The sequence below is a fragment of the Perca fluviatilis genome, chromosome 17 (genome assembly GCF_010015445.1).
Source record: "Perca fluviatilis chromosome 17, GENO_Pfluv_1.0, whole genome shotgun sequence".
NCBI classification, from domain to species: Eukaryota; Metazoa; Chordata; class Actinopteri; order Perciformes; family Percidae; genus Perca; species Perca fluviatilis.
The window spans coordinates 22823875-22840219 of record NC_053128.1 but is presented as its reverse complement, the minus strand read 5'-3'; the positions used below and the strand labels follow the sequence as shown (position 1 = coordinate 22840219).

At 40.3% G+C, this 16345-nt stretch overlaps 1 protein-coding gene across 1 annotated transcript in view; it reads right to left on the bottom strand.

Annotated features, from left to right (window-relative positions):
- The window catches only part of arhgap24 (Rho GTPase activating protein 24), a 68224-nt gene extending 52304 nt beyond the window's left edge, over positions 1-15920 (bottom strand). Inside the window, exons 1-2 of the mRNA XM_039779009.1 lie at positions 15562-15920; positions 2633-2857 (exon numbers count right to left, since the gene is read on the bottom strand). Of these exons, the coding sequence (XP_039634943.1) occupies positions 2633-2842 (210 nt within the window). The 5' untranslated portion in view covers positions 2843-2857; positions 15562-15920. The remainder of the gene's footprint in view (positions 1-2632; positions 2858-15561) is intronic.
- Between the last annotated feature and the right edge of the window lie 425 nt (positions 15921-16345).

The window sequence follows — 16345 nt, the reverse complement described above, 5'->3', positions numbered from 1 at the left end:
CTATTCCATGCTGCTCTGCTTTGGAGGTCACAAAGATTTAACAACTTTGAACACACTGCTCTGTGCCTGACCTAGTTTTAGTGAAATGTCCCATTCTCTGCAAAAAGTAGCAGTTCTATGTATCTGAATTTTATGTTGGCTTTGTTTCAGAAGTAGAAAAGGGTAGAAAGTTACAAAACACTGAAGAGTAGCTGAAGTTGTGGGGTCATTAAAGAATAATATTTCTGGGTGGATAAATATAGATGGCAAGAATAGTTCAAAGGGAAACAAATTGTTTTTCTGTCATTGTCTGTACATTATTATGAAGAAGGGATTCACAGCATTTGCATCATTCCCTCAGGATATTCACAGCACCAAGAACTAAAGCAAAAGTGTTGGTGCTCCTGTTTTAAATACGCTACTTAAGAACCAGAGCTACCCAAAAATAGCAGTAAAGAGTATCTCTTCTCCCTGTTTCTGGCCAGTGGCCCACCTTCAGGTCTGGAGCTTTAACCCTCAGAGCCTTCTGCTGCTGGTGTGGCTTGGGTTTGGCTGAGCTGAGCTTGCTGGGAAATCAGCCAAACAAAGATGTGTGGGTAGAGGAGCAGAATTAAGATTTCAATTGTGCTCAAGTGCTCAAATTTCCACTGGAAAATAAGGATATTGTTTGGGTATTGGGAATAGATATTAGAAATAGTTGTGGTCCTTTGTGTATATTTTTTTGTGCAGACAAAGAACATAGCTTCTGGTGTGAAACAGCTGGCTTCTACAATTGCAAAAGTGTAACACTCCTTAATAAATAACAATGAGTAATTACCAGTGAATGAGTAAGTGACAAATTAGGAAATAACTGCAAAAACAAATTGTGAATTTAGATACTGACCAGTCTCATAATCAGCTGTCATTCTTTAGCTTAGCATAAAAGACCTGTACTGGCTCTGTTCGAAGATAATAATAAAAAAAACACCATAACATATTAAGCTTACTAATCAATGTTATATCTTGTTAGTTTCATCCGAGCTTTAGATGTGCTAATAGGGAGATTGTTTTTACTTTCGGACACAGCCACACAGGCTAGCTATTTTCCCCTGCTTCTAGACTTACTGCTAAGCTAAGTTGAGATAGTAATCGTCTCCATGCTGTAGCTTCGTATTCAACTGACAGATATAAAAGTTGTATCGACCTTCTCATCTAAATCTCAGCAAGAGCCTATTTCCTAAAATGTCAAACTACTCCTTTAATATCACTAGTAATCTGTATTCAGTTGTCCCTGGCTCCCTGATGCTCAATCCCAATGAAAACAGAAGTAAAATAAATCAGTGACAACAGATTCAAATTTCTCTGTATCCCAGTTGTTTCAACTTCACCAGAGACAGGTTGTTAAAAACATGCAGCGCCTTATTGAACCAAACCTGGTGAAATTAATCATTAATCCCTTCTCTTCCACATGTCTGTGATTTGTCTTTGTAATGAGAATCAAATGTCTGTCTGTCTGCTTCTTTGTTCAGTCTACGCATCCTCAGTGGGAGCGGCTGCCCGGCTACAGTAACGTTAGAGACAGCCTTATTGTCTGCATCACTCATTGTCTCCTCTTTTTTCTGGATAGCTTTGTGTGTTGGCTTCATTGACAACAAGCTCACAACAGTTTACTCTGACTTATCGTCAAACAGTCAAAAACAACCTGGCTCATTTGAATCAGAATCGGATCTTGTTATCTCATTTGACTGTGAGATAGCCCCAGGTGTCCCCTATTGTTTCATAGACATGGCACTTTGAATGTTTGAGATTGAGACTGATCTTGGTCCTTGATTCATTCCATGTGATGAGCAAAACATTTACACAAAATGTTTTTTTAAACTAGTAGGCGCTATTTCAAAAACATCTGCAAAAAATAACATAATTACAGGAACTGAGGATTTAGATAGAGACAGCAGCAGAGCATTTTGACAGTAATAGAACTTAGTCAGGAAAGTGGGACATAAGCCAACCACTTGATAATTGACCATTTTGCATTAAGGGCTTTGGCAATTGATTTAAATAAGATATTAAACCTTTAAGCTCTGTATTATTTACCTTTAAATAATTGTTTTATATTGTAAGCTAATACTGGTAGTAGTACTACTACTATAGTTTTTATTTCATTCATTCTAGTTTTATATTAGTTAGTCTTAGTGTGTCTCTGTGAACCAAAAGCATGCATGCTTAACTTCTAAATCTAAATCAGTTAACCTGACTAAGAACAGCTGCAGCATCTGGCAAGCACATGGTAACCAAATAATTCCCAAATATTTCAACCTGCGGCATGCACCTTTCTGATATGATCAGCTGTTCATAGTCAGTGTCTATGCCATTTGCCAGCTCGATCAGCTCAGAAGAGATTAAATTGGTTCGTTGATTTACCTGACAACAGTACATAGTTGTATAGCAGCCCAAACTCAGTGATTGTTTTTGTGTAATTCCATTTACTTAGATTGGTATTTGATATTGCACAATGGATTAATGTGAATATTCATTGTACTAATACAAGTTCCAGCATGATTAACAGACTTGGCATCTAATTACTTTTGTCACACAGCAGTCTGTGAAATGTGTTTGTGGTGCCATTATTTCAAAATCAGTTTGGTGTAGTCTTTCAGTGTGTTCGCAGCCTTACCAGAGCCTTGGTCTCCTCCTCGTCTTTGTAATAGTGAAGCTGGTCCCCTCGCAGAACAAACCAGCGGCTGTGCCAAGTCTTGACAAAACCTCCTTGCTTCCTGAGCCACCCACACCTGATGACAGCCGGCCGTCCCTGCCTCTGGCTCTCTGTGCTGTGTTGACCTCCACTGCGCTGCGGACTGCTGTGGGACACACACTGGTCATCCATTGCAGCAACTATAATCTGAAAAAGAGGGAAAAAAGTTTACATTTGTTTAGATTTGCAGAAGTTGTAAATTCCGAGTAGGCAGTGGGTAAACATTAGGTCAACAAATACATTCTGCAACATATTACAAACAGATGCTGCAGAATAAAAAAAAAAATGCTCTCTTCAAACTCAGCACGGGTATTTAGAACAGAAGTCCAGTACTGCTTCAAGTATAAGCTTCAAGTTTCAATATTCTGAAAGATTTCAACCAAAAGAGGAATGTACTTGTATAATAGAGAGAGTGTAAAAATGACACACACCACGATGTTACCACAGTCCGACGCAAATGTTGGAGCTGCAAGTCTTTTAATTTAATGAGAACCGTTTTCTTCCAGTAGAGTCCATGGATTAGCCCCGAGTTAAGTTTTTCTAATGTCATTTTCAGTTCTATTGAAATGCGTCACCTGTCTTTCTCAAAAAGGTAATTTTTTTTGTGATTTTGAAAAATGTAAAAGGGTTGTTTATTTGCTGTGGTCAATTGTGGAACATTATGGAACTTGAGGCAGAGTGTTGAGTGAGTGCAAGAAGACAAGGGCAGAAGAAGAAGTGTGGGAGGAGGAATTCATAAACCAGATAACAAGACCACAGGCCAAACGGCTAATCTCTTTTATCTGTTTCTTGTGTCACCCACCTACATAAATTGGCCCGCCAGTCCTTCTCTTGTCCCTGTGTAACATTTTGTCTCTTTGAACTATCAACATTTATAACAGTTTTTAAGTTTTAATATGACAGAACCTTTATTATTCAAGTAAATTAAATTTGATCTGGAGTTTGTACAGTATGATAAGTGTGTTCTTATGTTTCAGAAAGTAAAATTACATTGTTAGGTTATGAAAGATTTTGGTGATGACAAACTTATGTTTAGCCATGGCTCTATTGAGGGCAATGTCGGTCGGTCGATTACTGTGGCCCAGACTAAAATATCTCAGCATCCTTTAGAATGGATTGGCATGACATTTTGTGCAGACATTAATGGTCCTTCATTGATGAATTCTACTTTCACTTTAGCGCCACCATGAGTTTCACATGTATGATTTTAAGTGAAATGTCTTCACAACAATGTCTTCTGATGATGAGGATATGCGTCACATATTATATGCCCAAGCTAACATGTTGGTAAGAAAATTCCACATGTGCACGGATGACGTCAAAATGAGTCTGTTTAAAGGGGTGATAGAATGCAAAACCGATTTTATCTTGTCATAGTTGAATAATGATATATATATATATATATATATATATATATATATATATATATATATATATATATATACTAAATAATGTTTAGTGTGTAATTAGGACATACATAGAACCTCAAAATCTCTTTCCTCTGCAAATCTCACAATTTGAAACTGCCTCTGAAAACGGGCAATCTCCTCCTCATTTGGCTCTAGTCTCTCTCTTTGTCACGCCCCAACATTTACATAGGCTACACAACTGACCTGAGATCAGGTAGTCTTCTGAATCTAGGTCGTGCAGATCTCAGAAATTGTATACATTGTTCATCTGCTATTTTACCATTAAATTAACTTCTGAGACTTTTTTATGCGAGAAATCAACTATGTAGAGTTCAAATATGGGACGTTTTTACGAAAATTGATGTCTAATTGCAAATTTTGTCTGACTGTGTGTCGGAGTTCAGCGGCCGGTGCTGCCTCTTGTTGCTGCCTCGCCGCCTGGCCTGCCTTCCTTCACAGACCCCGGCCTGCTGTGAGGTAGATTGAGCTCCGTCACGGCTGGCAGCCCATGGCACCATACCCGCGCAAAGTCACTGTTTTGTGGGTTAATGGACAAACAAACACCGCTGCCTGGACAGAGCTCCAGGGCCTGCAGCTCCCCTCTTCCTGCTAAATGGCCGGTGTGTATGAGTGAGAGCGCGGTCAGCGAGCTTGTTATGCCAGCAATCTCTTACCACAGGTTTCAGTTAATCTTATAATGTGTGTAATTATAACGTGTTGAGTTATTTAAACAAATGATTGGTGAAATAAACGCCTCTTGTCCGCGAGTCTCATTGATAGAGCTTGCAGCTGGCGTGAGCTCTATCAATGAGAGCTAGCTAGCCTCCTCTTAGAATTCCTCTGAAATTCACAAAAATTTATAAAATTGAAATTGGACACCATTGTTAGCTTTATAAGACCTTGGGGTAGAGGTTATATAAGTGGCGTGACGCAATTCAAACTGTAAATATACTCTAATTACGTCGAAAATGAAGCTAACTAGCCGCAATCTGTACACATAGGATTGAGGGGACAGTTGCAGCTAACGAAACCCCTAGTGTTCACAAAAATTCATCAAATTGAAATCTGACCCCATTGTTAGCTTTATAAGACCTTGGGGTAGATGTTATATAAGTGGCGTGACAAAATTCAAACTGTAAATATACTATAGTTATGCCGAAAGTGTAGCTAGGTAACCTCCTAACAAGACCCCTCACGTTCATAAAAATGCCTTAAATTAAAATCGGACTGTTAGCTTTTGTTAGCTTTGTAAGACCTTGGGATAGCTGTGTTATAAGTGCCGTGACGAAATTCAAACTGTAAATATATTATAGTTATGCTGGCAGCCGGTCGCAGAGCCCCAGTAGTGCAGTAATCCACAAAGGGTGACTTTGCCCTGGGTATGGAGCCCAGCAGGCTGCCGCTTTACAGCTGTGTGTGTACAGCTCCCAAAGTCCGACACGTCTTACCAAATTTGCAATTAGCCATCAATTTTCGTAAAACGGCCCATATTTGAGCTTATAGTTTCTCGCAAAGTCTAACGCTAGCTGGCCACCTGTTCCACCAATCCTGCTTGCAAGTGTCCGCTCATTAAACAAACTGGACTACATCCAACTTCAACGAAACTCCCAACGTGAGTTCAGAGACTGCTGTGTTTTTGTTGTTGGAAATATTGCTGTGGACAATCCAGCCTGCTGCTCTGTCACCGGGTAAGACTAGCGAGTGGAGGAGGGCTGTGTTACCACGGACTGCCTGTTGCAGAAATGGGGTGATTTGTATCCAACTAACTGCTAACTGCTGGTAGAGTTTGTGACTGTAAAATGCCGACCATTCTACATCCCACGCAAATTTAAGGCTGTGTTTATACTCAATGTATATACCACAGCCCACCAAGAGCTAATGCTGGTAGGTATGTGTTAGCCTTCTTTTATGGTTTGGTTGAATTCTAATGTAGAATGCGGTCTGTTATTTTCTTGATAACAGACCGCTGCTAAGGATAACACACCGTTGCCATGGACACAGTTCTGTTCACTCTGGAGCTATCAATCAATCCACTGAAAGAAGTCCGGATAATGTATCAGCTGCTGTGGCAAAAAAGTATATATTTTAAATGTGTAACACCACTTGAAACGTTTTTTCGTGTATATGGTTGAAATGACAATAAAATACACTTGTTGAGTTGATCGCCCTACTGTCTGTCTGTAAAGGGTAGGCGTGGCTTGGGAGTAGACGCTAAAGCAGCAAAGCAAGTGCATTCTGGGATTTGGTGTCTTTCATCCACATGAGCCAAAAACACATTTTCTGGCTTTTCTTGGCCTAGAAGCCACCAATTTCTAAAAGAAGTTCACATTTCTACTACATAAGTGACCCAATTTAAATATATATTCATCTTTCCAATGGTGAAATATTCCTTTAAGGAACAGTGTGAAATACCCTATATAATCATTCTATCACCCCTTTAAAGCTTATTGCACTCCTCTGTATACTGCTCCCTTATGGACTAAGTTCAAAAAGGCAAGCATGCAGAAGCTCAATGTTGCTTATAATGACTGTATGAGGATACTGCTCAACAAACCCAGGTGCTATAGTGTAAGTGACCTGTTCTGTAATGCAGGTCAGCATCTTCCAGGCATTGTTGAGGAGTCACATCTACAAATTCATTTGTCGCCTGAATGTCTCCCAAATAGCATTGTTATGCTATTAGTAAATCCTAGGTTTAGTGCCATACGATACCAATCATCACTATGGAAACACTGGTATAAGTGTCTTTTATAGAAATGTAGTATTGTTGTTTCTTCTGGTTTTTATTTCTTTGTATATGTTTCTATTTCTTTTTAAGGTATGTTATGTCATGTCTGTGTCTTTTGAATGGACCTTGAGTCTGGAATAAAAAGTTGATGATGATGATGATGATAACCATTGGATGGATTTTCATGGAATTTGGATCAGACATTATTGTCCCCCTGAGGATGTATTGAAAGATCTTTGGTGATCCTCTGACTTTTCATCTGGTTAAGGTTAGGAAAGGCGGCTGGGCAGCGAGTTTTGTAAGTTTTCACAAATCTAGGTTAACATCTAGACACAACCATGTACTGTACATGTGAGGTTGACCTTGACCCTCAGAAGAGAAGGATGGTCCTTTTAACATCTAGCGCCCCCAGTTTACCCAAAGTGACTATTTGGTAACTCATATACAGTAGACAAATGGGACAAATATCTTTGGCTGGGCCTAAAACCTTCCCACACGTCAATACATATTGTATACACAAGAGTGCACTCATAAACAACAACGCGCATGCAATAAATCACTCTACACATATTGCTTCCATATGCATGATAGATTGTTTAAACCTCTGCATCATTCAGTGACATTTTCTACTGCTGCTAAAGACTGCTGCTGTCAGCTTTAAGCATTGCCATGTTATCAGTGGCTCTGGCTGAGCTTTGCTTGGTGGAAGTCCAAGCAGCCCACAGGTCCAGATGAGGACCAGATGCAGCCCAGCAGTGTTCCAGGCAGCAGTGGAGCAAGTGCAGCAGGGCTGCTGTTGTGATTTCAAAACTTTTACTGGTTCCATGCACACAGTCCAAGTAAGCGTGTCTGGTATTAATGAGCATCCATAAACACGCTCACTACTCTGCTCTAAGAAAATAGTTTTTCACTTGTTTTGCATTGTGCTACTACTATGAGTATTATGTTTTGTCCATCTCTACTTTATCTTTGCTTCACCTCAATGCTGGATCTATGTGTGTGTGTGTGTGTGTGTGTGTGTGTGTGTGTGTGTGGGGGGGGCAGTGCTCATTAGTTACAGCCGGTTAAAGCTATAATCTGAGCCAGGGAAAATTCAGCAAGGGAAAATTCTTCATTTTGTGGGATCATTTAACACTTATATTGGAGGGAATAACCTCTGTATCTCTCTGCAGCTTCCTACACACTTGATTCTCTTAGTTTAAAGGTCCCATGACATGGTGCTCTTTGGATGCTTTTATATAGACCTTAGTGGTCCCCTAATACTGTATCTGAAGTCTCTTTCCCGAAATTCAGCCTTGGTGCAGAATTACAGCCACTAGAGCCAGTCCCACAATGAGCTTTCCTTAGTATGTGCCATTTCTGTCTATAGCTATTGAGGAGGAGAGAGGGGGGGCAAGGTGGAGGGTGGGGTTGTGGCCTTGACCAACTGCCACTTTGCTCGTTTGAAAGCCACGATGCCTCTCTCTCATGGGTGGGCCTAATTCTCTGGGCGGGCAAAGCAGAGAAAGGGGAGGTGACCTTGCTCCTTATGACCTCATAAGGAGAAGATTCCAGAACGGCCCATCTGAGCTTTCATTTTCTCAAGGCAGAGCAGGATACCCAGGGCTCAGTTTACACCTATCACCATTTCTAGCCACTGGGGGACCATAGGCAGGCTGGGGGAACGCATATTAATGTTAAAAAACCTCATAAAGTGAAACTTTCATGCCATGGGACCTTTATCCCATGGACCTTTTTTGCTTACCAATCTGTAAGCACACACGTGAACACACACAGCCTAAATCACAGTGTAAGGTTGATACCATGGTTGATACACCCATCTGTTGATGGAGTCACCTGCTGTGTTGCCAGTCTGGTGCCACAGCCCCTTCACAATTTCATGCCTCCTGTACAGGGCCTAGTTAACAGCACTGCTGGGACTGGCCTGTGCTGCTATGAAGTGAAATGGTAAATAACTCAAAATGTGAATAACTTGGAGCTTGCTGAGAGAAGAAACACTATTTAAAATTTACATTACACTGTGGTCCAGTCCAGTGGTAATACATTGCCACACAGGGAGAGAAGGCATAATCATTACTACATCTATAAATCAACAGACAAATAGAAAAAGATTAGTAGAAAAGTTAGGGGTTCTTTGGCCCACGCAGGAACTGCATGATGAATTGTGACATTCAGAAAGTTACTCATTTTAATTTTTATTATCAAGCAGACAGATCTAACATAATCATGGGGAACTGGTGTGTTAACAACAGCCATAAAATAATGAGTGCTATATTTTATGAACAATATGGAGATACACTATGGTGGAATAAGCAACTGCTTTCAAGCGGACATTGGATGATGACGAACACGATAACACCACGTAAGTGGTGTGGGTGTCGGTCCACCACTTTGGTTCAGGCTGAAATGTCTCAACAACAATTAGCTTGCCATTAAATTTCATACAGATGTCCATGTTTCCCAGAGCATAAATCACAACGACTTTGGTGATGCCCTGACTTTTTCTTTAGCACCACCATGAGGTTACAAGATAACAACTATAACAGTTGGTTGCCAGCCGATCAAATGTTTAATTATCAAACCACTTTGCATGCATACTAGTAATATGGATTGCAAGGAGGCTGGATATTGTTTTGTTTTTTAGATTAAGCTGCCAAAATCATTCAAAAATACGGAAAATTGTGGATTCCCAACCACCGCGGCTTGAAAAGCTGTTAACTCGGAGTAGATGTCCTGTATCTGACAGGGAACTGATCACTTCCTCACTGACTCACTCTTCTGACTTTTTGCTTACTATATATGGTTCAGTACACTGCACAGCTATCACTGTCTTACAGTATAAACATGGGTGCTTTACCTGGCCAAGGAGCTAGCAAAGCAAATACATTCCTTTATGTTAATAGACCGGATTTTTGTAAAGCAACAACCAAACAAGGGCTAAAGGCAAGATATCTGACCTGGTTTTCAAACCTGGATTTTATATGTAGCCATTCTTTTTGCAAACAATTCTCCAGTGAACCTCCTGACGATGCCAGGTATGGCTATAAGCACATTTGTGATGCAACTGCAAAGTCTCTGCAAGAACACATCACTACCTGACTGTTTTGTTTATTCAGCACATTGAAAACAGCCTCTCAGTGGTGCCCTGTAAAACACCTGTGTGTGCAGGTGTGTGGATATACTGTGTTTTTGTGTGTGGCAGTGTCTCTGTCACCTGAGCCCCAGTCTCCAATATAAGCAACTACATATATAATATTGATGGTTTTTTGCTCATCATAACAACAAAAAGGAACATCTAAAATAAATAATATGATATCTACTTTACAAGGCAGCAGGAAACGGAACGTTTATGAAAGGTAGTTTTGGGAAAATAAAATGTCACTTCTGAACCTAGAAATACGAATATAAATAGTTTCTAAGGTGCAACCTATTTTAAAATGGATGCCTTTGGATCCTTGTTAAAAAAATGTCTATACATATATGTTACATTTCAAATTAAGCAAGACTTGTATTCAAAATTGCTGGAGGAGAACTCATTTTGGGATTAAACTTTTACATACTACACAGAAAAAAAGACATAGTTAGAGATTGACATGAAGCCTTATTTTCCTCTTTGAGTTTGGTGATGACATCAAGTCTGATCTCTAGAGTAATGAATGTTGCAGTATGATGGAGCATTTCCTTTCCAAAGGGGCAATTAAAGCTCAACATTACCATCTGCTCATGTCTAGTAACACTTGATTCTGTCTCTTGAGTTTAAGAATATCCCAGATTTTTCTCACAGCATGTCCGAGGACTTTGACCATACTAAGAAGTCAGTGGGAAGAGACACCCTGACCTTCACTATAAAAAAAACAACAGCTCAGTATACAACACACACACGCACACACACACAAGCACTTACACATCCCACAAACTAGAAGAACAACACAACGATAGTCATGAATCAGCCCCCTAAGGTTTTGTGGCATGCACTGTAATTTATTTTAGCAGGATGCAATACATTTGTGGCTCTGCGGCAGTCGAATAAAATGAATACATTCCACAAGTGAAATAAAAAAAATGGATTGACTTTTCTAAGAGAGCTACAAATCCTTCAAACCACCATTAGTCTTTGTCTCCATTTCAGAACAGGTATTAGTATTCTCTGTCTGTCTGTGTCCATCAAATGGATGCTGAGCCAGGCCATCTTAGCATCAGGGACACCTTGTTGTTGGTTTGAAAATATCCGTCCGTCAGTGAAATCATAAAACACAGCTACTGGATGTGTCTTTAGTGATGAAAGCTCTTTTCTCAGAGCAGCCAAGAAGGCACTGAATTGTACAATAAATCATTTTCAGTTGTGTTCAGTTGCAATTTGATGTAAACTTGTGATGATGACTCTATACATGATAAAAAAATGAGTTCTGTGTTTTGTTGAGTGCTATGGCATGATAAACAGTGTAGGATCATTCAGCAACCTTTACAGATTATATTAAGTATTTTCCTCATGTGTAAATGATTTCAGAAGCACCATATGTTAGCTACATCACAAATAACATTATACCCTTACACAGAGGAAAAAATGATTTCTTGAGGTCTAAACAAGATGGGAAGTTTGATAAGATTGTAAAAACACAGAAATGTGATACTGCAGACCTTGTCCATACAGGACTTGTCTCACAGAATCAGGAGGTTGCTAGTTGTCTGTGCTTGCACAGAGTGTTTGTTCCCCATATGGGAGCGTACTGAAGCTAACAGCACACAGAAAGCCTGAACTGCTGTTTGACACGGCTTTGTTTGAATTGAGCTGCTTCGGGGGAAAGGATATTGAGTCTGGCTCATGCTTTGGGAAATTAAAGTTGTGCTTGGGAAGACTTTCAACAGTTACCTCAATCATACATTTTGGGCTGCAAAAAGAGGAGCATTTAATTCCCATAATTGGAACTTTACAGACTGTTGACTAAACTGTTAAAAATGTTGGTGTTAGGTAGGGACAGTGGCAGAAAAACTTCAGGGAGCACTGTCGAGAGAATGTGCACTCAACAAACCTGGATCTACCGACTTTCCCATCGTGCGGTTGCTATAAAGCATCACATGCCAAAATGGTTAAAATGACTGTGCTAAGTGCATTTTACAGACATCATGTACCATACTTTTAGTAATCTTTGAAACAATGTGTCCTTTCAGGAAGTGGATTCTAAGGCTTAAATGATAACTTTCACTGGCAGCTTTGTGATCTAGCTAATTAAGCTAAGGTTAGCCTCATGAGTTGGTTGTAAACTCTGTCTATGACTGACTATTATATTATTATAATGTCTCCATCTGACTCATTGTAATGCAATTCAGCATGTTTGACAGCTGATTGAATCCACCTGGCTATAACTTAGACTCTGTCTGTGTTTCGTTAGTAACCATCTCTCTAAGGCTTATTCAGATCAAAGCCAATAGATTTGACAAAGTCCATGTTCACTTAAAACTGAGTCTCATTTGGTTGGGTATGTGCACAGTACTGTACCCTGCTAACATCTAAAAACATGCAACAGAGGAAACATGAACTTCTAATTGCCAGTCAATGCTGTCAACCCTTTAAATATCCCGAAGCAACCTTCCCCCTTAAAGTCTGCACAGTAGGGCCTCCATGACCCACATGTGTTAAAGACAAATATAACCCTCCGCTACCAAAGCTACTACTTTCGAGAGCAGTCTGTTTCTGTTGAAAAGTCAAAGAGGTGAGAGGAGGGCATGTTTCTTGCTGTGCAGTTGGTGTGCTAATAGTTGAATAGGAAGTGAAAGAGGAAGGGCTTCAGAGCGTTCGCAGATGGAATTACTCACACACATGAACAAAAATCCATTCCTCTAACACATACACTAGTCAGATCTATCATGATTTAATGCTGAAAGGGGTTGAAGTCAGGTCGCGATCTGAGAAGCTATTCTTCATTATGGGGTACCCACACAACCCACTGTGAGTCACAGAGAGAAAGGCTAGATGGATGAAAGCAGGAACAGAGGAAGGGTGGTAAGGGTGGGCAATATAATGTATCACAAACACAGAAGGATTGGTTCTTGGAGATAAATTTCCTTTTTGCTCCCACTGCTGAAACGCCAAATAAATTCCCTGGCTTTCCTGTATGATTCAATGTGATGAGTCAGTGTCTATTTTGTCTACACACCGATTTAGACGCCATATGTGGCCCCCTTCATAGTCTACAATGCAGCCCTTTTGGTATGATATACTTGCTACCCCATCACTAGCATCGCCGCCCCTCCCTCTCCATTTTCCTCCACGCCATGTGTCACAGTATGTCTGGGAAACTGAGCAGCAGCTCTGTGGAGAAACAAGGGTGAAGACTTCACATTGACCACTGACTCATTCTACATGTGTTTGACATACTGTAAGGACTGAATGAATGATACTGTTGATATGGCTGGCTATCCTTTGTTAAATACAAGGGAATATTTTCCTGACAAAGTAAGATACGATGCTACAGTCAGAAAGTGAGAGGGCAAACTGAAAATCACACCTGTGATCATAGTCATTTCCCCCAGAGTTGTTTGCAGTTTGGGGAAAGCTGACTCTGCATTTTAACCTTCATAAATGTCCCTATCGATTCTCTGGGTGACCTAGCAGATGTTAAAGGAGTAGTTTGACATTTTCACACTTATTTTCTCTGGTGGAAAGTTTGATGAGAAGAAGCTGCTGGGGGCAGCAGCAGGGGCAGGGCTAGAAGGGAGGCAAGGGGTGGCACCGTCTCCCCCCGAAATATGATTGGGCCACCCCCCTGGCAACAAGTGAAATAATAATGAATGTGATATTTTATGCAATGTTTTATTTGGTAGAATTACATTGTGTTGTTCTCTATCCAATATGTCCTATATTTCTAAGCAGATTTTCTATGCTGTATTCTAATATAATGCCCCTGATTGTAGGTTTTTACACTTCAGTTTTTATACAGTTTGTACAAATTAGAAAATAATATGTTAATTAGTGAGCATTAGATATGCTGGGATGCAGATTTTCCTCTGACAGAAGCAGGCTAGCTGTTTCACCATTTTCAGTCTTTGTGCTAAGCTAAGCTAACCATCTGCTGGCTGTAGCCTTATATTTAACGGGCAGAAATGAGAGTGGTATCAATTTTCTCATCTGTCTGCCAGAATGCAAATACGAGAATTTCTCAAAATGTCAAACTATCCTTTCCAATTTGATCTCAACTTTTAGCACAATTTTGCTGCCGTTTCAGTCCTCCTTGTCTCCATCTCTTCCTCTCTCTCTCTCTCTCTCTCTCCCTTTCTCTCTTTCAATCTCAATAAACCGATATCACAGAGTTAGACCAGGGAACAGTCGAGTGCAGCAGCTGACACGAGGAACCTGATCCCTGGGCTTTCCAGCAGCACAGCTTGTGCACTGCAGACATTCCTGGCACACGGGGGTCATCATATCTTCCCTCCTCCTACCTCAGCTCATGCCTTGTCTGCTTTCATGTCTTCCTTTTTTTTCTTTTTTTAAACACATCAGGTGGGGGAAACAAATTGCAGAGATGTCTCTTTTTTTCAACACTTACCCACCTTGTCCTTTCCTTCTCATCCTTTCATTCTTATTATTTGAAATCTTTTCTCATTCTCCTTTTCTTCCTCCTTTTCCCATTGTGCTGTGAATAGTTGCAGTCAGCGACATCCTCGTACATGTGGCATAACAGACACATTAATCCAGACATAATTAAGTTCCCTTCTCTGTTTTGGACAGCCGACAGCCAGACAGGGGGTAAGTGTTTTGGATTGGCATATGCAACCGCCTCACCATCTGTATGTCCTGCACCAAAATTAGCAAGCCCCTGCACAAATTCTGGTCTATCAGAGCGACAGTGCAATACGTGCACTGAATTTTGATTACATGGCTAAAACCTACCTGAAAAGTTGAGAAAATTGATGCTTTCCAGCCGTCCAATAGTCATTGCTATGGTGACTCACAGTACATTTGTGTTTCAGTTATACTGTTACAGGCTTGCAATGAAGCTACAGTAAAATTCTTTAGATAAAGGTCGTATCTTTTAGTTATTTTCAGCAGGCATCTTTATATAACGAAAGTGATTTCCTCGTGTGCATCTCTACTCCAATCTCAATATGATGCTTACTGCTGGTGACACAGCTGGATGAGTTGTCACTACTGGTGTTTAACACAGTGGAAATACATGACATTAATGAACCATTAGTGATCAAATCCATTAGAACATTTGTGAATCTGTGATTGATGTTCGAAAAGCTTCTCTTTACAAAAAGTACAGATGAATCTTACCTTATCTCATTGTTCAATAAATTGAAGGCACATGCTGACCTCCTCAACTTGTGGTCTTGGTTCATATGTGTCGCAAGTAAATTAAACTCTTGCAAAATATTAAACAGATCCCGCAAAACACCACCAAATGTCATATCAACTACCATATACCGCTATGCTCGAGAATGCGGTGTTACTTCTGTAATTTTAGACACAATTTAGCTCCAGTTATACCTTCTTAAAATATAAATTACATAACTTAAAGGGTCAGTCAACCCCTCTGAGACTGGACCAGTTAGTCAAACCATTTGTCTTCAGCATCGTCACATTCCTATTACATGGCTAAAGTGAGTGGAGATGTCAAGAACAATGGGGACATTGCCACAAAATCACCAATATATAACAATACAATATACCTCAGAGGCAAAAACATACTATAAAATTCAAAGAGCAGACTCACCTTTCAAATAAACAGCCTTGTTGAATTCCTCAGCGCTGATGTGTGGTGATGCACAACTATTGTATCCAATCCAGTGACAGGTAATCAATCAACACCAACAGAGATTCTGGACTGAGACGAGCTGAAGTTATCCTCCAGCTCAGCCGCTGCTGCTGCTCCCCTCCTGAACAAACTCAGTGTGTGCAGAGTGTATTGAGTTAGCTGAGGGCTCAGACGAGCTGTTATAAACTTTTCCCCTGACTGCTCACACCATCTGCATGCTGAGAAAGTCTCCGCTGTGAACAGGATGGCTGTCGCGGTCAGCACAGTCACACATGGGGCAGCATTACAGCAGGAGTCCGCCCAGACACATGCACTCACTCACTAAAAAAAAAAAAAACAAACCCCCTTTTCCCACAACAAAACCCAACCCAAAACAACCCCACCCCCCCAAAAAAATTCTACAAAAAAATGGTGAGACACTCACACTCTAAGTCTGAGAGAGGCTTGTGTATGATATATGTTGTAGAGAGGAAGGAAGAGAGAGGGAGAGTGTTTTTTTTTTTTTTTTTTTTTTTTTTTTTTTTTTTTTTTTTTTTTGTTGGGGGGGGGTGTGTGTGTGTGTGTGTGTGTGTGTGTGTGTGTGTGTGTGTGTGTGGTGTATGTGTGTGTGTGTGTGTGTGTGTGAGAGAGAGAAAACATGTTTTAGGAAGTCTAAAGATGAGAGCTGACTGAGCAGTGCTCCAGCAGTGCAGCTCACGTTCTCTTTTCAAATTATACTGTGAGGAATTGGCAGTTTTTAAAG